The following is a 25,157-nucleotide window of genomic DNA, read 5'->3' as shown; positions in this document are numbered from 1 at the left end:
CCAAGAGAAATCTTCTTATTCTAAATTAATTTCCTTTACTCAATGAAATACCTCAAAGAAAATATCATTTAATTTATATATCTTCTCTGTAACTAGAGAGTCTGCTTTTTTTTTAAAAAAAGCCCATTTTATTCTTAGCTAAAATGCTAATATCCATTTATTTGGGTACAAAACATAACTCAAAAAAGAATGATATTAGGCATTTTATGCATTACTTGACTCTATTTAATGTTGTTTCTGAAACACAGAAATAGTAAGATAACAGAAAAGGCTATTCCATTAATCCTTTTGGTTAATACTAATCAAACATTTGGTTAATACAAGTAAAACATTTTAAAAAAGTGTATTTTTATCTGGGGCTCAGTCCTATAACTGGGCTGGGTTACAACTGTTTCTAACAAAATTTCGCTTTTAATGTCCGTATAACCTATTAATAGGGTTTTTCTATTCCATCAATGGTTTTGAAACCAAACTCTCCTTCTACATATATACTGATTTCAATTGCAAAGACATTACCATTCAAAACTTTTTTTCATTTCTCCAGTTTTATTTATTTATTTTGCTTTTTAGGGCCACATGGAAGCATATGGAAGTTCCAAGGCTGGGGGTCCAATTGGAGCTATAGCTGCCAGCCTATGCCATAGCCATAGCAAAGTGGGATCTGAGCCTCATCTGTGACCTACACCACAGCTCACGGCAATGCCAGATCCTTAACCCACTAAGCAAGGCCAGAGATTGAACCTGCATCCTCATGGATACTAGTCAGATTTGTTTCCACTGAGCCAGGACTGGAACTCCCCGTTTCGCCAGTTTTAGAATTAAACTGTCAGTTGACTACAGAAGGTATAAAGGAAATTGAAGACTTGCACTGCTCAATGACACCCGGTAAATCCTTTTATGTGATTACTAATAATCCATATTTCAAATATATTAAATCAGCATTTATGGGAGTTCCTGCTGTGGCAGCGGGTCAAGAATGGGACTGCAGCAGCTCGGGTCACTATGGACGTCACCCTGGCCCTGCACGGTGGGTTACGGATCTGGCATTGCCAAAGCTCTGGCTTGGATTCATTAAGTATTTGGAGAGAACAAAAAATGAACATACTACCTTACAGAGGGGCCCATCAGCATCCTTCACTTGAAATGCACCTGGCTGCAGGTAACCATGTTAATAAAGGAAATCCTTTCTTCCAGGCTACCGTTTAATGTTAATTCAGAAAAATCTACAACCAGAGAGACAGATAAAAATTGATTACCACCCTGCTTTTCTACTAAGTATACTGCTGAATTTTGCAATAATCAGGAGGTAGTTTGAATTACATGTCTTCTACTTTCAGAGAATTTATTAGATAAAAATCAGCAGACAATTCCTTTAAATAGTCAACCCTCTTGATGCATTGAAAATGACTAACAAACTAAAAGATAGAGCCAATTTTTAAAACTTATATATTTTAAATTTGGTAGCCTACTGCTTTATTTTTTGTGCCTCCTCCATTACAGTTAAACAACCGTCTTTTTCCAATCATAATATGTATTTCACAAAACATTTTCTGCTTAAGATTTACAGTCCTAGGGCTAGATACATATCTATTTTTTTTTCTCCTGAAGACTTCTATATTTCAAAAATAAATGACACAGTTAACATTTAGATGAGTTCACATCCACTTCCTTGTGGGTCAAGGTTTTGGTTTTCATATTCCAGCATTACCAACAATCATTTGCCAAGCACCCCTTGGATGAGCAGCATTTTACTGGACACTGTTTTTCTCCCCCATTAACTCCGAAGCCTTATTCTCTCTTCCTAGGGCAGCTAAAAGTACACTTTTCTCTCTTTAGTCTTCCAGATTTTGATATTAACTATCAAAACATCATACCACTAGGTATCTTGAGAAACTAGTATTCAACCTAAGTGCTCAGTCCAATGAAACAGGAAGTCTAATTTTGTAAATGCCTATGATCTTTGGCAAAAAATAAATGATTATTAGGCTTTAATATTTACAATTGAGGACTATTTATATTCCCAGCCTTTCAAATCTTCTTGAATTCTGTCTTAAAATTATTAGATTTTATTTTGGATGATCCTTGCAATATAGGAGTCAGCCATTTAAGAATTATGTAAATAGAAGTTTCCGTTGTGGTGCAGTGGAAACAAATCCAACTAGGAACCATGAGGTTGCAGGTTCAATCCCTGGTCTCACTCAGTGGATTAAGAATCTGGTGTTGCTGTGAGCTGTGGTGTAGGTCATAGACATAGCTTGGATCTGGCGTTGCTATGGCTGGATCTGGCGGTGGCCGGCGGCTACAGCTCTGATTTCACCCCTAGTCTGGGAACCTCCATATGCCATGGGTGTGGCCCTAAAAAGACAAAAAATGAGAAAAAAACAGAATTGTATAAATAATCCTGCTGTATACACAGGGAATTATATCTAATCACATATAATGGAAGATAATATGAGAAAAAGAATGTGTGTAATATATATGTATAACTGGCTCACTTGGCTGTACAGCAGAAATTGACAGAACATTGTAAATCAAACTATAATTTAAAAAAAATTTTTAAAAGAATTATACAAATAAGAGGTGACAGCACCACACAATCCACGTGCACAAAGGAAACAGTTTCATAGGTACTTAATGAGGAAGACTTAGTGGGTCAGCTAATTATTCTAGCCACGGAGAAGGGATTAGAGCAGAAATATCATCACTGTTTTAAACAGTGCACAGGAATGTGAAGTATGAGCTGGCATTTCCATTTTATAATCTATTTTATACCCATGTCCCTATCACTTGACTCTTTTAATATGATGATGAGAAAAAGCACTTTTTCATGTTTTTTTTTTTTCCCAGAAAAAATAGGCTTATACCTGGAGTTCAGGAAAAGAATTTAAAACTAGGCACAAGAGCTCTAATGATAAGCTCTACTAGTAAACTTAGTTTATTTTCTAATGGAATAACTGATGTGAAAAGACTACAAACCATCTTTACCAGGTTTATGAAAACTCAGATGGTCGAAAGGTGGGCTGTCACTCAGTTGCCAAACTGTTTTCACCTTCTTTTGACCACTATTTATTTCCACTCTCCATTTCTGTGGCTTCTCACTAAGGAAAGAAAAACCGTCAAATAAAAGTAATACCTAGCTCCTTCCTTCTTTAGTCACATAGAAAAGTCCTTCTGTGATAAGCACTGAGGAGGAAGAAGAGATGGAGCAGTCACGATACTCTCAGATTTCCCTGGTGGCCTATAATACTCTCTCTCAAGAAGCACAATCAAGAGTGGGAGAAGAACAAGAACATAAATAACAGTTGAGTGCAGCCACTATGGAGAACATTATGGAGGTTCCTTAAAAAAAACACCTAAAAATAGAGCTACCGTATGATTTAGCAATCACACTCTTGGGCATATATTCAGAAAAGATGAAAACTCTATATAATTGAAAAGATGCATGCACCACAATGTAGCACTATTCACAACAGCCAAGACATGGAAACAACCTAGTGTCCATCCACAGATGAATGGATAAAGAAGATGTGGTACGTATATGCAATGAAATGCTACTTAGCCATAAAAAAGAATGAAAGAATGCCATTTGCAGCAACATGGGTGGACCCAGAGACTACCATACTAAGTAAGAGAGAAAGACAAATACATGATTTCATTAATATGTGGAATCTAAAAAATAATATAGGAATTTCTGATATAGCGCAGTGGGTTAATGATCCGGCTTGTCTCCGTGGAGGTGCCGGTTTGCTTCCTGGCCCAGCATAGTAGGTTAAGGATATGGTGTTGCTATAGCCATGGGGTAGGTCGTAGCTCTGGGTCTGATTTGATCCCTGGCCAAGGAACTTCCACATGCCGTGGGGTGGCCAAAAAATTAAAAAATAAAAAATAATACAGGTGAACTTATATACAAAACAGAAACATGGAGTTCCCTGGTGGCTCAGTAGGTTAAAAGTTCAGCATTGCTGTTGCTCTCTGACTTGGGTCTCTGCTGTGGCATAGTTTTGATCCCTGGCTCCAGAATTTCTTCATGCTGTGGGTGCAGCAAAAAAACAAAAAACAAACAAACAAAAAACCATACACAAAAATCCAGAAACAAACTCATAGATATAGGAAACTAACTTATGGTTACCAAAAAGAGGGGAGGGTTAAATTAGGAGTATGGGATTAAAAGACACACACCTCTATATATAAAAGAGATGAACAACAAGGATTTACTGTAAGCTATAAAGGAAACAATATTCAATATTTTATAATAACTTTAAAAAGACTCTAAAAATATACATATAACTAAATTACTCTGCTGTACACCTGAAACTAACACAATATGGTGAGTCAACTATATTTCAATAAAAAATAATTATTCAATTTTGAAAAATGCTATAAAAGAGAAATAAGGAATATGAGAGGGGATAATAAAAAGGGTAATTTAACTCTGACTGGGATTGTGCAGTTGGAAAAGAATCCTCAGAGACTGTGGCCTTCGAGCTGAGCTTATAATAAAATTGTGAGGAGTCAGTTAAGCAGACAAGGTCCCAGATGAAGGAAGGACACGGCTGTAGGCACTGAGGGGTAAGTACGTGTGGTGCCTGAGGAAATGCAATAACAGTATCTCTGACTCAAAAGCAGAGTGGGAAGGTGTGGTAGCAAATGAGCCAGAAAGGCACAGAGGCTGGGTACAGACAGTCTGGCAGATCATACACAGGGGTGGAACTCTGTTCTAAAGGTAAGGGAGCGGAGTTCCCGTCGTGGTGCAATGGTTAACGAATCCGACTAGGAACCATGAGGTTGCAGGTTCGATCCCTGGCCTTGCTCAGTGGGTTAGGGATCCGGTGTTGCCATCAGCTGTGGTGTAGGTTGCAGATGCGGCTTGGATCCCGCGTTGCTGTGGCTGTGGCGTAGGCCGGTGGCTACCACTCTGATTCAACCCCTAGCCAGGGAACCTTCGTATGCTGCAGGAGCGGCCCTAGAAAAGGCAAAAAGACAATAAATAAATAAATAAATAAAGGTAAGGGAGCCATTTAAACAGAAAGGAGTCATGATGGGATTTGAATTTTAGGAAGCTCACTTTGTGACATAAAGTAGGAAGATAATGGAGGCAGAAGGCAGATAGGAAAAAGGATTTTTCCTGTCCTTAGCCCAGGTATGAAAAGAGCAGATGTGAAATAAGGCAATGATGATGTGAAGGAGGAGAGAAAGGAGAGGATTCAAGAGTTTGCTAGGAGGTCAGGACTTGGTAACCATTTCAAGGAGGGAGGAAGTGACGATAATAAGTGGAAAATAAGTCCTGGGTTTCTGTTTAGGACATTAGGCGGAGATTAATGATGGCTACTTGAGAGGAAACATAGGAGGTGGAAGTGTTAGGAAGAGGGTGAAGAGTCTGAATTTGAGGATTCACATGGCTATGAAGCTCAGGAGAAGCAGGATACAGGTTATGAATTATATCATTAGCCCAGAGGAACTGAAGCTCTGGGTGTGAATGCAATCACCTCAGGAAGACAGAAGAATGTAAGAAAAGAGGGCAGAGGGTGGAGTTCTGTTGGACACTCACATATAAAGGAAGCAGAGGAAGAAGATTTTTTTTTTTTGCTTTTTAGGGGTGCACCTGTGGCATATGTAAGTTCCCAGGCTAGAGGTCAAATCGGAGCTACTGCTGCCGGCCTATGCTAGAACCACAGCAACACAAGATTGGAGCCCCGTCTGACCTTCAAGGCCAGGGATTGAACCTACACCCTCATGGATACTAGTCGGATTCATTTCCATTGTGCCACAATGGGAACTTGGAGGAAAAAGATTTTGAAAAGAGAACTATTCAGTCTTGGAGGTGGCGAGAAGGATAGAGGTAAAATTAATTCAGAATGTTATGAAAACAAAGGAAAGGGATAGGTTCAGGAAAGCAATAGTGGGAGTTCCCATTGTGGCTCAGTGGTTAACGAATCCAACTAGGAACCATGAGGTTGCGGGTTTGATCCCTGGCCTTGCTTAGTGGGTTAGGGATCCAGCGTTGCCGTTAGCTGTGGTGTAGTCTGTAGATGCGGCTCGGATCCCGTGTTGCTGTGGCTCTGGCGTAGGCCGGTGGCTACAGCTCCAATTAGTCCCCTAGCCTGGGAACCTCCATATGCCGCAGGAGCAGCCCAAGAAAATGGCAGGAAGACAAAAAAAAAGGAAAGCAATAGTGTTAAATGCCACAGAACCTTATAAGCACTTATTTAGGGATAAAGAATTGCTGGGCCAGCTAATTACACAAGGGGCCAAAAAATACTTCTCCTGCAAGTGTCCTCTGGATTTGGCAAATAGAAGGTTACTGGCAATCTTTGTCAACCAATTTCAGGGAAATGATGGGGTGTGGCTAACAATTTCAGGGATTACAGGGAGGGTATAAATAGAGTGGCTTTAGTATGAGAGGAATTCCAAGTCTATTACATGCTGAGAGAAGAGTTGGGGGGACCCCGATTTGAGGGAACCTTAGTGTTCATGTGGATGGCCAATCTATCATCTTAGCTTCACTACCATACCTCTCAAACCCCAAATCTTTTTCTCACTCCCACAGCCACAATCTTGACTTTGTTGTCATTACTTTGACCACTTTTCTCCCAATTTGTCTCTTCCCTTCCGGCTAAAGTTTCTGCCCTATCCTGTGAAGAAATTACAAATTGAAAGAAAAATGAAAGAGTAAGAAGACCAATAGTCTAAAAAGAACAGACCAAAGGTCCAGGGGAAGGATGAGGAAAGACTCTACCAGACTCCGTTCAGAGAGTGGGAAGCCGAGGAGTATGGTTTTAGAGGTGAAGCAACTCTGGGTCAGGAGGTTCCCCATGAAACAGACACTGAAATTGTCTAGAATCATGACTGGACTTGAAGTATAACTGAAAGATTAAATTACTTACTTTTGATATAAATTTTTTATAGCAGTTGGTCTGATTGGCAGCTGGAAAATGTGTTGCTCATCAAGAGGATTTTGTTTATAATATTTTATGCAAGATCTAAAAAGAAAAAAAAAAAAAGAATTGCTTTGGGAAAAAATGCCACTTGGAGATAAAGGCTTTCTGGAAGTCTAAAGCTCATTAAGGAAATATCCAAACAACACTTAGGTTATGTTTTTTTCTCTGAAAGGAAATTTCATTCACTTTTTAAAAATTAATAGTGAACATAAATTTATTTAAGTTGAGCTCAAGTAAAGGTTTAAATGGGGAGAAAGATATATGAAAAACAAAAAGGCAAAAGAAAAACAAAGATATAGCCTCCACTATTTCCCAAGTATGGGGAATTAAAGAGTTAATTCATATATTCTGATATTTAATGGGGGGGAAAAAAAAACAGTAACAATTTCAAACTTTCCCCTTTACAACTGAGGCAAATTCTAATTTTGGAAAAGGCAATGGTACTTTTCCTTCCACAGGGAAAATGAAACCCAGTTCTTCCACTGGACAGTTTACTTATTTCCAATTTGAAGCTTCAAATTATACACATAAGACACCAGCAATCCATGTATAAGGATTATTCTAAACTGTTTTTAGTCAAACTTACTGACAGAATCTCTAAAATTTCAGCAATACTATTCAGAGAGGTCTGATAATGAAATCTGATTCCATTCAGTTACCATATGGATGACCGGCAAAGATTAGCTTGACCACATTTACAAAGATGTAAAGAAAAGAGAAGGAATTAATATTTATTAAGTACCTCTTGTCACGTACTTTATACACATTACATGCTTTTCTAGGTGAAAAAACAAGATGCAGTGAAAGGAAACTTCGGTAGAAAGGATGTGCTAGAGCCAAGTGTCCAACCTGATTCCTTCTGAATCCAAACCCTTTCCTTTCATGGCAACAACTTAGAACCTTTCTGCTATTGTGAAGACAGGGTGACACATCTTATCCTAACTGATAATAAAAAAATGCACTTATTTCGGCTGCAACTATTTCCAAAGAGAATATGTTTTTATGTAAGTAAACAACAGAATACTTACTGTGTTAAAGAAAAGAGAAGCTCATGTTGAGGTTTAATGAAAAGCATGCAACTGACTACTATTTCAAGAATATGGTGAAGTTTTGAACACGATAAACCTTTTCATGTGTATCTACTGATGGAGAAATGAAATACTCCTGGAATGAGAAAAGGGACAAACAAAAGAGGGAGTTAAAGAACAAGTGGAGTCTCTGGAAAGAATTAACTACGACTGCTAAACCTAAGTATAGATGCAAGCTTAACAAGGGGCAAAAGAAGACAGGAGGCAGGCTAGATAGCTTTTCTCAATTCAATACTATTTCTCAAACTAAACTCTAAGTAAAGTCTTCACTGAGAATGTTCTAAGCAAACCATTATACATATTTTCTGATAAAGGCAAATCACAGAACTGCTTCACCAAGGAGGGCCAAGTAGGCAACTACTACCACCCACCAAACTCTCCAGAGGGAGAGAATGGCAACTTTACAAAATAATTTTTAACTTGTTAGGTTGATGGGAGCATTCACCAATAAAAACAGATAGTAAATCCGAAGTACCAAGAAATTAAGTAAGTGCAATGATAAGCTTCCATTAACATATACATTACTGGTAAATTGGCATGACCCTTTGGAAAAGAAAGTTGGCAATGCTATGTCAAGCATCACAAAAAGTGCAGTCCTTTTTCTGAGAACCCATCCTAAGGACATAAGCCATGGTAAGTACGGTAGGTGGAATGCTATGATGACCTGCAAGATTCTTGCCTCTGGAATACACTTCTTGTACAATCCCTCCTCTTTGAGTGAGGTCAGAATCTGTAAATATGATGCATTTTTACCCCAAGATTAGGTTACTGACTGACTTGGAATTAATCAAAAGGGAGATTATCATCTGGTCATTACTATGACCTAGAGGAGTGATTTCTTTAAGAAGGTTAAGCATTATAGATACTCTCTTGCTGGCTTCAAAGCAACAAACTGCCATGTTGTGAGGAGGGCCATGTGGCAAGAACCTATAAGCACCCTTTATGACCTGAGGCTGGTCCTGGGCCAAGAGCTAAAAGAAAATGGAGACCCTCGTCCAAGGGCCATGAGTAAATAATTCTGCCAGCAAGTGAGGGAACATGAAAGTGGATCTTTCCCTAGTCAAGCCTCCAGATGACACCCTGACTTTAGCCTTGTGACACCCTGAGCAGCAGACCAGCTAAAATGTGCCCAACTCCCAACTCCTGGAAACTGAGATAATGGATTTGTAATCCTTTAATCTCCTAAATTTTGTGAGGCAGTGGCAGAAAACTAATACAGGAAGGGAAAAATTATGATAATCTTTTAATTAAGTTGGAGTAACAGCACGGGAATGGGAGAGACCCATGGATAACCTTAAATTACAGTTTAACGGAAGCTATGCAAAAATATGATAAATTAATTTCATGCAAATTAATTTATAGTTAAATCCAAAATACAGAGACATATTTACTGTCTCACAAAGATTATTCCAAAATGTGAAAATAGCACAAGCAAGGATATAGGCACAGTCCCAGGAAAATAGTACCCCAAAATAGCCCCCGACTCACCACTGGCTACAGACCACAACCTTCCCCGCACCTGCCATCCACACTGCCAGTGGTCCCCTGACAGCTCTGGCACTGGACCACTCAGGTCTTTTTCACAAAGGAACAGACCCAAAGTGCCTTTCCCTTCTGATGCTCTCTGCTCACGCTACAACCTAGGCTGGTCCACCTCTCTGTCCCCAAGACCCCACATAGAAAAGAGGTGACAGGGTCTCACGTTACTGTCTATTTGGAGGCAGTGCAGCCTACTGAGGGCTTCTTAAAACGTGGCCTGCTATAATAGGCAGAAACCACTCTCAACAGATGTCCATGTCTGAATCTCAGAACCTGTGTGTATATTACATTTACGGCTTAAAGGATTTAAGGTCACAGATATATAAGGTAATTTGACTTTGAAATAGGGATAGTATCCTGAATTACGCAAGGAGCCCAATCTAATCAAGTGAGCTCTTCTAACTAGATATGGTAGGCAGAGAAAGAGAAGCAGAGATACAGCATGAGAAGCTCTTGATAGGCTAGAGCTTCTATGGAGATGGAAGGAGGATGCCAGGAGCCAAGGTATGGGTTGGCCTTTGGAAGACAGGAATAGCCCTCCGTTTACAGCCAGCCAGTAAAAGATACCTCAATTTTACAACCATGAGGAACTGAATTCTGCTAATAAATCAAATGAGCAGGAAATGGATCTTCTCCTATAGTCAGACTCGAGAGGAACACAGCCTGCCAACAACCTGATTTTAGCCTAGTGAGACCCAGACTGGACCTCCAAACTACAGAATTATAAAATAATTATGTTTCATGTTGGTGTTTTGTTTTGTTTTGTTTTTTGTCTTCTTGTTGTTGTTGTTGTTGTTGTTGCTGCTGCTATTTCTTGGGCCGCTCCCGCGGCATATGGAGGTTCCCAGGCTAGGGGTCGAATCGGAGCTGTAGCCACCAGCCTATGCCAGAGCCACAGCAACGCGGGATCCGAGCCGCGTCTGCAACCTACACCACAGCTCACGGCAACGCCGGATTGTTAACCCACTGAGCAAGGGCAGGGACCGAACCCGCAACCCCATGGTTCCTAGTCGGATTCGTTAACCACTGCGCCACGACGGGAACTCCTTGTTTTGCTTTAAAAAATTTTTTTTAATTGTTATTTCCCCAATACAATTCTTTTTCCTACTGTACAGCATGATGACCCAGTTAAACATACACATTCTATTTTCTCACATTATCATGCCCCCATCATAAGTGACTAGACATAGTTCCCAGTGCTATACAGCAGGATCTCATTGCTAATTCATTCCAAAGGCAATACCCAATCCAACCCATTCCCTCTCCCTCCCTCTCCCCCTTGGCAAACACAAGTCTGTTCTCCAAGTCCATCACTTTCTTTTCTGTGGAAAGGTTCATTTGTGCCATATATTAGATTACAGATACAAGTGATATCATATGGTATCTGTCTTTCTCTTTCTGACTTACTTCTCTCAGTATGAGTCTCTAGTTCCATCCATGTTGCGTTTCATGTTGCTTTAAGACACTAAGTGTGTGGTAATTTGTTATGACAACAAAAGAAAAACTAATATACCTGCAAATCACCTGCATCAGAATCATCTGGAGACAGAGATGGTTTCTTTAAAAAGACAAATTCCAGAGCCCTAGACCTACTGAATCACTGGGGCCCAAGAATCAGCATTTTAATACACCTTCTAAGAGATTCACAAAGTTTAAGAATCTTTGTTAAAAGTCTGGAGTCAAATTATATTTTTTAAAAAACAGGCCTATTAAATGATTTGAGAAGTTCCTATTGTGGCTCAGCAGGTTACAAATCCTACTAGCACCCATGAGGATACAGGTTCAATCACTGGCCTCACTCAGTGGGTTAAGGATCCAGCATCACCACAAGCTGCAGTGTAGGTCGCAGATGTGCCTTGTATCCAGTGTTGCTGTGGCTGTGGTATAGGCCAGCAGCTGTAGCTCTAATTCAGCCCCTAGCCTGGCAACTTCCATGTGCCAAACATGTGGCCCTAAAAAGACAAAAGAAATTAAATGATTTGAGGGGAATTCATAAAAATAAGGGCACTCACACTTGAGTGATAAGATTAAAGGTATATTTGTGTTATATTGCAATTTTCAAAAATGTTATTAATTTTCCAAGTTTAGAAAAATATGTATAAAAAAAGTTTCCACTAAAAATATGCACCCTTAAGAAAATGCTTAAATTTTGAATAGCAAAAAAAAAAAAAAAACCCTCAAAAGAATCCACTTGAGTCTTACTTCGTACAACAGATAAAGCTAGAGTTTTCCTATATTGTTTTTTTATGAGAAAGATGTCATTTGAAGATCCATTTTCTAAAACAGTCTTACAACAAATGTCAAGGGTCAGTATGAATGCTCTTTAATCTCTTTAACTTTCTAAATCAAGACACTAGGAAAATATAAAAGCTCATAATCGTCTGGGTTTTGAATCTTTTGAATCAATATGTTAAAGAACATAACAAATTCTTCAGAAAGTAATCTTTCATGTGTAATAGAAATGGGTCAGGAGAATATAAAGGAAATATTTCCTTATAGGGCCTATCAAAGAAAGGCATTCCTTAACCATTTTGATAAATCAGAGTTGTGGGAGTACATTGGCTTAAGTACGATACAACTTTATGTTACCATCATAAATTTATAGAAAATGAGAAGTGACATGGAATGGGCTTTTTTTTATCTCCCTTACTAGATATTATAATTAATTGTCTTATTTATGTTTCCTAGGACAGAGGCTGGCACAGAATAGGCACTTAATAACTGTATGTGGAATGACTGAATAAAAGAAAAACCAACTTTAGAATAAAAAAATAAACTCACCAAATGATTCAAAGATGCAAGTTCCTGACCTATCAAGAAAAAACACATATATGCAAATAAGCTTTAGGTATTATCTATTACACATTAAGAACCTAAGAAAAAATTTCATAGTTCATAAATAAAAGAAATGTTCAAGCTAAACAGTTTCTCACAAAAAGCCAAATTTCTGTTACATTACACTATAAATATAAACTAATACTTATTCTAAAAATGATTACAGTTTGCCCCTAGTAAAAACAACCAAATGATGGGTATTAAAATAACATCTTTAATTTACTACATTAACTTTACAGAATCTCAAAATGTTTGAACTAAAGACAAACAAAAACTATAGCTATCTTTAATCTACTATCTTTATCAAGGGGGAAACTAAGGCTCAGAAAATGGAACTGTCTATCTCACAGTGAACCAGGGACAAAGCCAGGACTACAAATAATTAGGGACAAGAACAAAGATAAAATCTGAGAATACCCATGGCTGACAATTGTGATGCAGCTTTTCATTTTTTAAGCTGGACAAGGGACCTACCTATGAAAAAACAGATATAATCTTTCTTCAATTTATCCAAACCAATTTCCAAAAGCATCTGAACTGGAACAGTCCCGCTGAGAGAAACCGTGTCCATGGTTCCATGGTAAGACTGATGAATGAGCTTACTTAGTAAACTGTTACTCCCACTATGAAGCTAGAAATTGAGAAAAGTTGATAAAACCACAAATAAAAATATAAAAAGTCCATCAAGCAAAAGAAAAGTGAACTGCATTAGCTAAAAGCTAAGAACTATAAGCTTACATTCATGTCCTAACACTACAAATTATTCAGATAAAAGCACCCAAGTTACAAACCTATCAGTTTCTAAAGCACCACTCCAAGAAATTTTTGGGGGGTGGTGCACACATGTGGCGTACGGAAGTTCCCAGGCTAGGGGTTCAATTGGAGCTGCAGCTGCCAGCCTATACCACAGCCACAGCAATGCCAGATCTGAGCTGCATCTGCAACTACACCACAGCTCATGGCAATACCAGATCCATAACCCACTGAGCAGGGCCAGGGATCAAACCCACATCCTCAAGGATACTAGTCAGGTTACTAACCCACTGAGCCACAATTGGAACTCCATATCTTGATAAATATTTCTGCATGACCTTAGGCTGGATACATTTTGAGGCTCTCAATACTTTATCCTAACTGCTTTTTAGACAGTGTTCCAATTTGTATTCTCATCAGTAGTATATCAGAATAATCATTCACAGCAACAGTAACAATTACAATATTAGTAGCTTACAAATACTAAGCACTTAACCTTAAGCTAGATGCTAAGCACTGTACATGAATTAAGGAACCAGCCCAAGTTTACACAGCTAGAAAGTAGCAGAGCTGGAATTCAATCTCAAACAGTCTTCTTCAGAACTTGTGTCCTTAACCAGTGTGATATGCTGATGAGAAAAGGTTCTAACAAACAATACTAAACCTACCCATGGCTGTATATCACCACGTTGGAGACTCTGGATGATCAATGCAAAACACTTCACCAAGTCTTGATAAGAAATCACAGCTTGGAAAACAAGTCAGTCTAACATTATTTTCATGGTCACTTCTGCAGATTATATATGTCATCAATTTTAAGGATACACAAATGAAGTGAAGTATCTGAACTTTATGAATGGGGAAGGGGGAAAGAAATTAAAGCCCCTCCCTCTTGAGAGCATTTTATAAAAAAGAAACTTACTAACATAAAATGACATATTTAGTAAAATATTACAGAGTATCTTTTCATTTTCTTAATCTCAACTAAGGTATATGTTTTGGTTCATTACAAATATAGCATAAAAACCAATCTTATACTTTAGTTAGGAGAAAAAAAACAGATTCTATGAATTGCCTTGTCTTAGTACAATTCTTGAGTAGAATATGCCAATGCATTATTAGAAATGATTTTGATAAAATAGGAACCAGATGTCCACACAAGACTAGCAGTACACAATGTATTATTTCCAAAAGACTTAAAAGTAAGCCTAAGACATAACAGGAAAAATTTTATTTCACAACCCTAATGGATACCTACTACTGCTCATTTTGCACCACAGCTGCTCAGCAAAATCAAGATCACCACGTACTGTAAGAAGACATGCCATGGACTGATCAACTGCGGCGGAGTCATGCTTCACTGCCTGGAAAAGAAGTGAGTGCCAGAGAATACTCAGTTTACTTTTCAAAGAATAAAAAGGTTTAAGACCAATAAGCTTTCAAATGCTGCTCTGAGAAAATGTGAAATCATGAACACACTCAAAAAGAGACATGAATGCATCTTCTCTAAGTTCATTCACTAATGAGGAGATATAAATCAATAGACAGTCAAAAACTGTACCCCTAAAATTCTTTTTAAACTATGAGGCCTAAAAGCAAGCATTCAACTTTCCTCCCATGGAAAAATATTTAATTACCTTTGTCTCCATCTTCCTTTTTGTCAAATAACAAATTTAGTGCAACTTAATAATGTCACCTGTGGCATATTAACATACCATCCTACAGCATATTAATATACTATAGTAATATCATATGTTAACAGTATATTAACATAGACATTTTCAGTTCTCTGTAGTAAGCAATTAATAATAAATATATTTGTTCCCTTTAAAAATATTTATCAGTTCTTGGAGTTCCCATCGTGGCAGACCAGAAACGAATCTGACTAGGTTGCGGGTTGGATCCCTGGCCTCACTCAGTGGATTAAGGATCTGGTGTTGCCATGAGCTGTGGTGTAGGTCACAGATGTGGTTCGGATCCTGCATTGCTATGGCTCTGGTGTAGGCCGGCAGCTGTATCTCTGATTTGACCCCTAGCCTGGGAACCTCCACATGCCTCAGGTGCAGCCCTAAAAAAGCAAAATAAATAAGTAAATAAATAAATAAAAATATTTATCAGTTCTCAAGGAAAATAATTGCCAGTGCTGACATGAAAGAGCAACAAAAAAGTATGCTCATAATACTGCTTGGCTGTACCAGATTCATTTGAGATTGTATGACATGAAAGACAACAGCACAACCAAACTGTACAAGCTACTTCAGTGTACAGTTCTGATAGCAATCACTTACCTCTGTGTCCTTTTTGGTAGAATCACCAAATCCATTCAGCGTATTTAAGTCTAGAAAGTGGTAAAAGCTTATTAACTCTGGATTTACTTTTCTGCTTTCCAAATTATCTCCATCCTAATCCTATTTCCAAATGGCAAATGAGGATAGTAGAAGTGCAAACTGGTATTTTAGCAAATTACAGAACTCTCCAATAGAGGTTATAACACACACCCACTACGTAGGGGTGTGAGGACAAACTGAGGTACCGTGAAATCTCCTGACACACAATGTCAAGCACATGGAAGGTGCTCAAAGGTTACTGTTCATCCCTCTTCTCCTGAAATCTGAAATATGATTGCAGCATAAAAAATATAAATACATACTATTCTAAAATTACTGAGACGTTTACCATTAGCAATTCAGAATGATAGCTGTCCCTCTCACCATGACAGACCTCAGAGCTTTAGATATATCCCAACCAAAAGGAAAACCAAGCCTAAAAAGACAACTAATATTTAAACACAGCAAGTATAAATTCCCAATTAAGAAAAGTAAACAAAAAGAAAAGCAAGTATGACTTAAGTAAACAAACACCATTCAGAAATTCCTGCACAAGTTCAACAGCAGATTTTGCTTCCAGAGGCTCAGGCCATTCAGTTACACCAGTCCTCAAACCAACAGCCAAAACCTGTGAGAGATTTAAAAAAAATGTAAAACCTAAAACTTGTTGCAGAAGACATAGTTTAATCAGTAAGGCATTTAATAATAATATTAATCAGTATAATACTTCTTGAATGTTTAATCAGATGCCAAGGACTGTTCTAAATGTTTGTTTATTTATTTATTTATTTAGTCTTTTTGCCATTTCTAGGGCTGCTTCTGCGGCATATGGAGGTTCCCAGGCTAGGGGTCTAATCGGAGCTGTAGCCGTCGGCCTGAACCACAAGCCACAGCAATGCCAGATCCAAGCCACGTCTGCAACCTACACCACAGCTCATAGCAATGCCGGATCCTTAACCCACTGAGCAAGGGCAGGGATCAAACCCGCAACCTCATGGATCCTAGTTGGATTCATTAACCACTGAGCCACGATGGGAACTCCTATGTGTTTTAGATACAGAATTTTTTTTTTTTTTTTTTTTAAGGGCTGTACCTGCCGCATATGGTGGTTCCCAGGCTAGGAGTCCAATAAGAACTGTAGCCGCCAGCCCACACCAGAGCCACAGCAATGCAGGATCTGAGTCTCATCTGTGACCTGCACCACAGCTCACAGCAATTCGGGATCCTTAACCCACTGAGCGAGGCCAGGGATCAAACCCGAAATCTCATGGTTCCTACTGCGATTCATTTCCACTGTGCCAGGACGGGAACTTCAGATGCAGTATGTTGCTTAATCCTTACAAACACCCTATGAGGTAGATACTACTACTACTCCCATTTTATTGAGACTAAAAGAGCCTAATTAACTTGCTTAAGGTGGCACAATAGAAACTGACAGTCCCAGGACACATATCTGGCAGTCTGATGTGCCAATGAACTCTGATTATGTGTGCATAGGTGCTAGAGAGCATTCAAGACCCATGAGTCTGCCTTAGAAGATGCTTCTAATTTTGGTTAAGGAGGATCGATATTGCAGCTGAAATAATTGGGAAACAATAAATATGAAGATGACTGAAGTTCACATCTATATGTACAATAGCTAAACTGAAGTAAGGAAAGAGGTCAAGATGGGCTGGAATGGCCAGAGGAACAATGAGAAACACCAGCTCAACTCAAATGAGGGAACCACTGGCTACAGAGCAGGAATAAGATGAAGAAGGTGGGATGATTCCACCCAGGGTGGAGAAAACTCCCAGGCAAGGGAGGCAAATCAAATCAGACTCAAAGGAATAAGGGTTAGACAGGAATAGTGACCTTAACACCTTCAAAGATTTTTTATTTCATATGGAAGACAACAGCCATTGTTGATTTTTGACAGAAAAATGACATGATTAAGCAGATAAGAATTTCTCTACCAGAAATAGCCAAAATACTGGAGTTCTCCGGTTAAGAATCCAGTGTTGTCATTGCTGTGGCTCGGGTCACTGTGGTAGAGTGGGTTCAAACCCTGGGCCTGGGAACCTCTGCAAGCCACTAGTACTGCTAAAGTCAGGGAAAAATACAGATTCTAAGGAAAAGAGAAGTGAGACCAACAGAAATGAGATCCTCCTCCACCCCTTGGGGGTCTTTGGAAAACTAAGATAACTTCTGATGTCACAATGACTGCGAGTACCAGAGCGTTTGGGGCATTCTGTTTTGTATAAAATGGTCCCAATCTCCAAAGAATAAACCTGCCCAAGATGCCAAGAGTATGTCCCTGTTGTGAAACAACGAAGGATCATTAGAGTGGTCCAGGAGGGATGTGACAAGGGCTTTAACCAAGATGGGCACAGTGTGTTCCTCAAATGAAAAACAAAGAAACAATAGGATATGGAGGGGTAGAGAGAGAGAGATAAAACATCTAAGATCCCGTGATTTATAAGGAAGACTGTAACAAAGCATGGACTTTTAAATCAGATAGACATGTACCTGAGTGAGTTTTAAACCAGGTCTTCCACGGACCAGTTACTAACACCTCAGGCAAAATAACTGAACTACTTAGCACCACATGCTGGGCACACAGTAGAGTGGTAGCTTCTAGCTGTGGCAATAAGTGGTAGTGGTAGAGACAGTCCTTTCTAAAGTAAAAGATAAGGTTTCTAGCCTGGGAAATTAAAGGAATGGTAAAAACACAGAAAGAAATAGGAGGTTTTTTAAAGGGAATCTAGTCTGAAGAAGATGTCAAGTTTCCCTTTGGACATATTTAGAATTTGAAGGAAGAGCCCTCTACTCAAGTGGGAGATAGTTTGATACAAGTGGGAAAGACTGGAAGGGGTATCAGCTTAAAGACAGGAGCCTGAAGTTCCCTTATAAAAGCATTAGTCAAATCGCTAAATGGTAAGGCCTCTGCCAGGGTGGAGAGAGGAGCGCAGAGATAGGAGGGTAGACGTGTGATGAAAGCCCCAGAGTATATCTTGAAAGAGGAGCTTTCAAGAAAGAAGAAAAGGTATTTCTCATTGTGGCTCAGTGGTAATGAACCCAACTAGCATCCATGAGGATGTGGGTTTGATCCCTGGCCTTGATCAGTGGGTTAAAGGATTTGGCATTGCCGTGAGCTGTGGTGTAGGTCACAGAGGCAGCCTGGATCTGGTGTTGCTGTGGCTGTGGTGTAGGGCCAGCAGCTGTAGCTCCGATTTGACCCCTAGCCTGGGAATTTCCATATGCTGCAGGTGCAGTCCTAAAAATACCAAAAACAAAAACAAAAACACAAAACAAACATGAGAAGATGCTAAATGTCATTAGCCATCAGGGACATGCAAATCAAAACCATAATGAGATACCACTTTATCCCACCCTCCCAGGATGGCTGTAACAACAACAACAACAAAAAAGACAGTATCAAGTACTGGAAAAGATATGGAGAAATTGGAACCCTCACACACACTGCTGGTGGAAATGTAAAATGATGCAGCCACTTTGGAAAAGTTACAGTTTGGAAGTTCCTCAAAAGGTTAAAAAGAGTTACCATGTGACCCAACAAATCCATCCAAGAGATGTGTAAACATGTGCCACATAAAATCTTATATATGACTATTCATGGCAGCATCATTCATAACTAGCCAAGAAACAGAAACAACTGAAACATCCATCAACTCATGAATGGATAAACAAAAATGTAGTATATTTATACACTAGAATGTTATTCAGTAATAAAAAGGAACCAAGTACTACAGAAACTAGATTAATGGCTGCCAGGGGTGGGAGGTTTCTGCTAATGGGTATGGAGTTTCTTTGGGGGGTGATGAAAATACCCTAAAATTAAATACGGTCATGGTTGTACAACTCTGTCAGTATACTAAAAACCACTGAAATGTACACTTAAAATGAGTAAGTTTTATGGGATGTAATTTTTATCTCAATAAAGCTGTTTAAAGAAAAAAGAGGTAGGGCACTGATTGGATACAACATATAACAGGCTTTGTGTGCCAAGCTAACCCCCACCCTGAGATTCAGTTTATAAAGTGGAGCTAAAATTACTGAAACATAAAATTCTTGAAACACATGCTCATTATAATCTATAGCATCAATCAAAATCCCAGTTATTAACATGCATTTGGAATACACTGGTAGCTGACTCGTCTGGAAAGAAGGGAATCAATCATATGAATAAAACCCAAATACTTCAGTAAAAAAGGTGAAAAAACTGTTAACTATTAACTACTATCTAATGAATACTTCCTTTAATTGCAAGGACACCTACCATATAGTCAATTAAACTGTCTAAATTGCCAAGCACATAACATTTGGAACAAGTTTTGAAGAACACACAACTAAAGAGCAATGATACTAACAAATATTTTTATGAAAACATTAGGTTAATGAAAACATGCAAGTAACAAATTCCAGAAGGATACTCACAAGAAGAAATTTCAGTTCTCTGTGAAGATGACTCAGAGGACCTCTAGGCTCTCCCGATTCCACCTTAATATTCTAAAAAATTTCCAGAGTCAGTTTTCATCGATAATTCTATCTTCTCTGTATCAGAGTCACAGTTACCTGTGTTTCCAGCTACCCACACATTTAAAAATATATTTCATCCAGCACTAGTGAACTGAAAAAGTAGGTCAATATTTCATTTTCAAACACCTTCCCCAGATATACTACAGATCCTGCCCATCCCAACACAGTAACCTAAATTCAGGCCACCACACCCATTCTCTGCAACACAAATGTAGGTACATGGAACACATGTTCTCCTGCTCTGTTCCACTGCATTTCCAAAAGGACAAGGACTAAAAATATAAATAAATATATTTCAAGTCTCAGTAATAAATTTAGCACTACCACACACCAAAAATAATACCTCTTCCCCAATAAATATGGTCGTTAGACTTCTAACTAAACCAACAGTGTGCTGTCTTGCTGTCTTAACTAGAGGTCAAAGTTTTACAAACCTAATACCTTAAAAAAAGGGGGGTAATGGTGTGAAAGAAAAAAGCTGATGCCACTGTATATATATCCCTATTACAGGAAAAGAAGAGCATTAAGAATATAGTTGGGAGTTCCTGCCATGACTCAGTGGAAACGAATCTGACTAGTACCCATGAGGATGCAAGTTTGGTCCCTGCCCTTGCTCAGTGGGTTAAGGATCTGGCGTTACCATGAGCTGTGGTGTAGGTCATAGATGCAGCTCAGATCTGGTGTTGCTGTGGCTGTGGTATAGGTCAGTGGTTATAGCTCTGATTTGACCCCTAGCCTGGGAACCTCCATATGCCTCGGGATTGACCCTAAAAAGACAAAATAATAATAATAATAATAATATAATTGATCATTAAGTCCAGCACCCTGAGGGATCTATTTTTAACACTATCTAGGCCTTTGTGTACATTTTTTAAAACCATAGTTGATATTACTGTAATAAATTTGTACTTTTTCACTTAATAATAACCATTTTACTCACTATCAAAGATACTTTAAGTCATGATTAAAAACACATACAATTTCATCATGGAAACTTATTTATTTATTTATTTTTGGCCATGTCTGTAGCACGCGGAAGTTCCTAGACCAGGGATCAAACCTGTGCCACAGCTGGAACCAGAGCCACCCTGGGTCCGTAACCTGCTGAGCCATGAGGGAACTCCTGTATATATATTTTTGTTATCAATTCTGACTTCTTAAGATAGATCCTAGAAATATAACATGGGGTAAAAGGTCTTAATAGAATAGTGATTCATGACAGAGTGCACCATCTGCTCTCTTTTACGGAAAGGAGAGACTGTAGTAATCACTGGAAAATTCTTAAATTACATAATTGCAGCCCTGTTGATAACAGATCAGATCACCTGGCAAAACTTCCACTGGCTGCAAGGGTGAGAATTCAGGGGCAATCTGAGCCTTTCAGTGCTGTTCAGGGAGGGTGAGGCTGGGTCTGGGCTGGAGACACACGGCACTAACCTCAAGCAAGTTCAAAGTAAACCCACACTGAGTAAACTCAACAGAAAATTGGGATTCAATCCTACCAGAGTTGCAGTGGAAGAGAGTGGAGGGATTTGAAGAATCTCATCCACAGGACTCCAGGAAATATCCAAAGTGATCGTAGTCTGTGATGCAGCAGCTATATCATCCAAGGCAGTGGACTTAAAGAGCTCATACTGGGCAAAGCCCCTGGCTGTTAACTGAAAGAGTATAACCCGCAGACAATTAGCTACGTTTTCACAAGGGCAAAGACCCATTATCCTAACTACTTTGTTTCTTCTCCCAAAAGAAGATAAAGTATCATGCTTTTATCCCAAATGCAAAAATAAGATAATTCTTTTTCATCACAAAGATTAGCTAAAAGGCAAGGCATATATATTTTCAGTCATCAGTTGATATGAAAATAAATACAAATAGTTTAATACTAAAGAAAAATATCTCATCATATTAGGAGTGAAAAAATATTCAAACTGGAAAGGCAGATCGATAGCAATTTGAAGAAAATAAAATGAATAGAAAAGAAATACTTACAGTAGACAAGTGATGTCTTTTCATGTGTAAGTTTTTTAGATCTTCAAGTTTTACAGAAAAATTTTTATCAGCTAAAGGCCATGAAAGAAGAGAAAAATTTAAAGATACAATTCAAAATTACACCATTAGAGCTAATCACAGTCCTGAAACTCTAAGGGTATCACAACTTAACACTAATAATTTTTTAAATTAAATTTTCAATCACAGATGGAATGTTTTTAAAAGAAGGAAAGTGAAACAAAAGACAATCTACTACCAAAATGTAGTTAAATGCCCACTATGAAATTAGAATATTATCATTATATTCAACTTTTTATCCTCCAATGAAAATTTCCAAAAATACATGCATATAAATGGAATAAAACCCAAACAAGAAAGCCATAAACTCTTGTTCAGACTTTTAGAAATCTGTTTCTGGAATATCTTCCTCACACTGCAAATTACACACTAGAGTAGATTCATGGTGGCTAACACAAGATCCACTGTGTGTACTTCCCTCTTAATAACATCAAGTCTCAGTAAAAACCACAAAATAACCATACAAATGAATATATAAATACATATACACACTAAAAGTAAGAGGAGTGAGCTCTCACCTTTACAGGTGACCATATATAAGACAATTCCTGTAATGTCGTTATTGGTTGTGATAAGCTCAGCTCCCAGCCAACAGGTACCTTCAGGATCTGAACTGTCACACCTTACCCAAAGGGGTGGAAGGGCAGTAACTGGCCGATTAATCTTCAAATGGGTCATATTAGGATTGTGAGCCATGGTGTAGAGTCCAATTAACTGCCTTGGGAACAAGAATAGGAAGCATAAATTATAGGTAGAGACTGTCAATCAGTCAAAAGCGTTCTTTTCCAAAGATACCATGAATAGTATCTGTGATTCTGACTCTGATCCTACTTCTGGTCACCATCTAAGTTTCTATATCCAATTTCAGTGTATGAGGTTTTTCCTTACATCAGGCAATTCTGACACTATCTACCCAAAGACAGCATCAGCTCCCATAGGTTAAAGACTCAGTCCTACAAGACTTGTCCCCCTACCCACTTCCAATTGTCAATTCCAAGTTGTCACTTGTGTGTCTGAACAACTGGCTATAGATCGATCACAGGTTCTAACAACCCCTTCCTTGGGTTCAATTAATTTGCTAGTGGGGCTCAGAGAACTCATAGAAACATTTTACTTCCTAGACTACCAATTTATTACAAAAAGGTAGAACTCAAGAATAGCCAGATGGATGAGATGCATAGGGAAAGGGCACAGAGCTCCTATGATACACTCTCTAAACCCTTTCCATTTGGTTTTTGTGGTTTCTTTTCTGGCTGCCTCAAATCATGTGGAGTTCCCAGGCCAGGGATTAGACTTGAGCCATTGTTATGACCTATGCCACAACTATAGCAACACCAGATCCTTTAACCCACTGTGCTGTGAAAGGGATCGAACCTGCATCCTGGCACTGCAGAGATGCTGCAGATCCTGTTGTGCCATAGTGGGAACTCCTCCTTTTGGGTTTTTGGGGGGGGTTGTTTCTTGCTTTTTTAGGGCCACACCCACTGCAAATGAAAGTTCCCAAGCTAGGGGTTAGAACTGGAACTACAGCTGCTGGACGATACCAAAGTCACAGCAACGCCAAATCCCGGACCCACTGAGCAAGGCCAGGGATCGAACCTTCATCTTCATGGATACTAGTGGGATTTGTTTCCGCTGCGCCACAATGGGAACTCCTGATTTTGGGTTTTAATGGAGGTTTCATTACATAGGCATGATTGAGTAAATAAATCATTAGCCACTGGTGATGGAACTCAACCTCCAGCCCCTCTCCCCTCCCAAGGCTGGGGTGGGTCTCAAAGTTCCAACCTTTTAGCCACAAGGTTCTTTACCTGGAAACCCATAGTTTGGTTACCTAAGGGCAGTCCAAAAATTACCTCATTAAGATAACAAAAGACACCTTTATTGGTCTCAACACTTAGGAAATTCCAAAGGTTTTAGAATGAAGAATGCCAGGAACGGTGGACAAACACCAAATACGTTTCTTATTATAAATCACAACATCATAGTATCCTAGAAACAAAGATATGGAAACTAAGTGGCAAAATACATATTTCACCAGTGTAAAGGTGGGAGAAAGAGACACAAGGCAGATCAAGATGCCGGCACCAGGAGTTCCCATTGTGGCTCAGCAGGTTAAGAACCTGACTAATATCCATGAGGATGCAGGTTCGATCCCTGGCCTCACTCAGTGGGTTAAAGGATCTGTGTTGCCACGAGCTGTGGTGTAGGTGGCAGATGTGGCTTGGATTTGGTGTTGCTGTCACTCAGTATAGGCCTACAGCTGTGGCTCTGATTTGACCCGTAGCCTGGGAACTTCCATATGCCACGGGTGTGGCCCTAAAAAGAAAAAAAAGAAAAAAGAAGAAGCCCACACCAGAAAGTGACAGTGTGATAGGATCATAGCTACTAAAAGCAGGGAGTTCAACATATGGTCTAACATTCCCAGGCTAGGGCTTGAATCAGAGCTGGAGCTACAGGCCTACGCCACAGCCACAGCAACACGAGATCCAAGCTGCATGTGCAACCTACATTGTAGCTTGTAGCAACATGGGATCCTTAACTCACTGAGGTCAGGGATCAAAACCACATCCTCACAGAACTATGCTGAGTTCTTAACCCAGTGAACCACAATGGGAACTCCAGATATTTTAATAAAGCTGGGAGGCTGGGAGAAAGTAGAAGCCAGTACTCACATGAAAAGATGCTTAAGATCATTAGTCACTGAACATTTAAGGAAATTTTAATCTACTCTGTGTGATTTAGATAGCAGTATTGTAACAATGCTAAATTTCCTTTTTTTTTTTTGGTCTTTTTAGTGTTGCACTCCTGGCATATGGAGGTTCCCAAGCTTGGGGGGGGGGGCCACGAATCAGAGCTGTAGCCGCTGGTCTATGCCGTAGCAATGCCAGATCTGAGCCGCATCTGTGACTTAAACCACAGTTCATGGCAATGCCAGATCCTTAACCCACTGAGCCAGGCTGGCCAGGGATTGAACCTGCGTCCTCATGGACAATAGTCAAATTTGTTTTCGCTGAGCCACAATGGGAACTCCTCCAATTTTTTTAATGGCTGCACCTGTAGCATATGGA

At 39.2% G+C, this 25,157-nt stretch overlaps 1 protein-coding gene across 1 annotated transcript in view; it reads right to left on the bottom strand.

The window, feature by feature from the left end:
* Window positions 1-25,157, bottom strand: part of ZWILCH (zwilch kinetochore protein) — a 43,053-nt gene that overhangs the window by 746 nt on the left and 17,150 nt on the right. Inside the window, 15 exon segments of the mRNA XM_047767131.1 lie at window positions 1,109-1,223; window positions 2,986-3,098; window positions 6,885-6,980; window positions 7,967-8,051; window positions 8,054-8,102; window positions 12,347-12,375; window positions 12,875-13,031; window positions 13,822-13,901; window positions 14,412-14,517; window positions 15,442-15,491; window positions 16,015-16,108; window positions 19,918-19,989; window positions 21,522-21,677; window positions 22,009-22,079; window positions 22,605-22,804. Of these exon segments, the coding sequence (XP_047623087.1) occupies window positions 1,135-1,223; window positions 2,986-3,098; window positions 6,885-6,980; window positions 7,967-8,051; window positions 8,054-8,102; window positions 12,347-12,375; window positions 12,875-13,031; window positions 13,822-13,901; window positions 14,412-14,517; window positions 15,442-15,491; window positions 16,015-16,108; window positions 19,918-19,989; window positions 21,522-21,677; window positions 22,009-22,079; window positions 22,605-22,804 (1,447 nt within the window). The 3' untranslated portion in view covers window positions 1,109-1,134.

Source organism: Phacochoerus africanus, chromosome 2, assembly GCF_016906955.1.
Source record: "Phacochoerus africanus isolate WHEZ1 chromosome 2, ROS_Pafr_v1, whole genome shotgun sequence".
Taxonomy (NCBI): Eukaryota; Metazoa; Chordata; class Mammalia; order Artiodactyla; family Suidae; genus Phacochoerus; species Phacochoerus africanus.
Note: the sequence above shows the minus strand (reverse complement) of the source record. Positions and strands in the feature narration are given on the sequence as shown.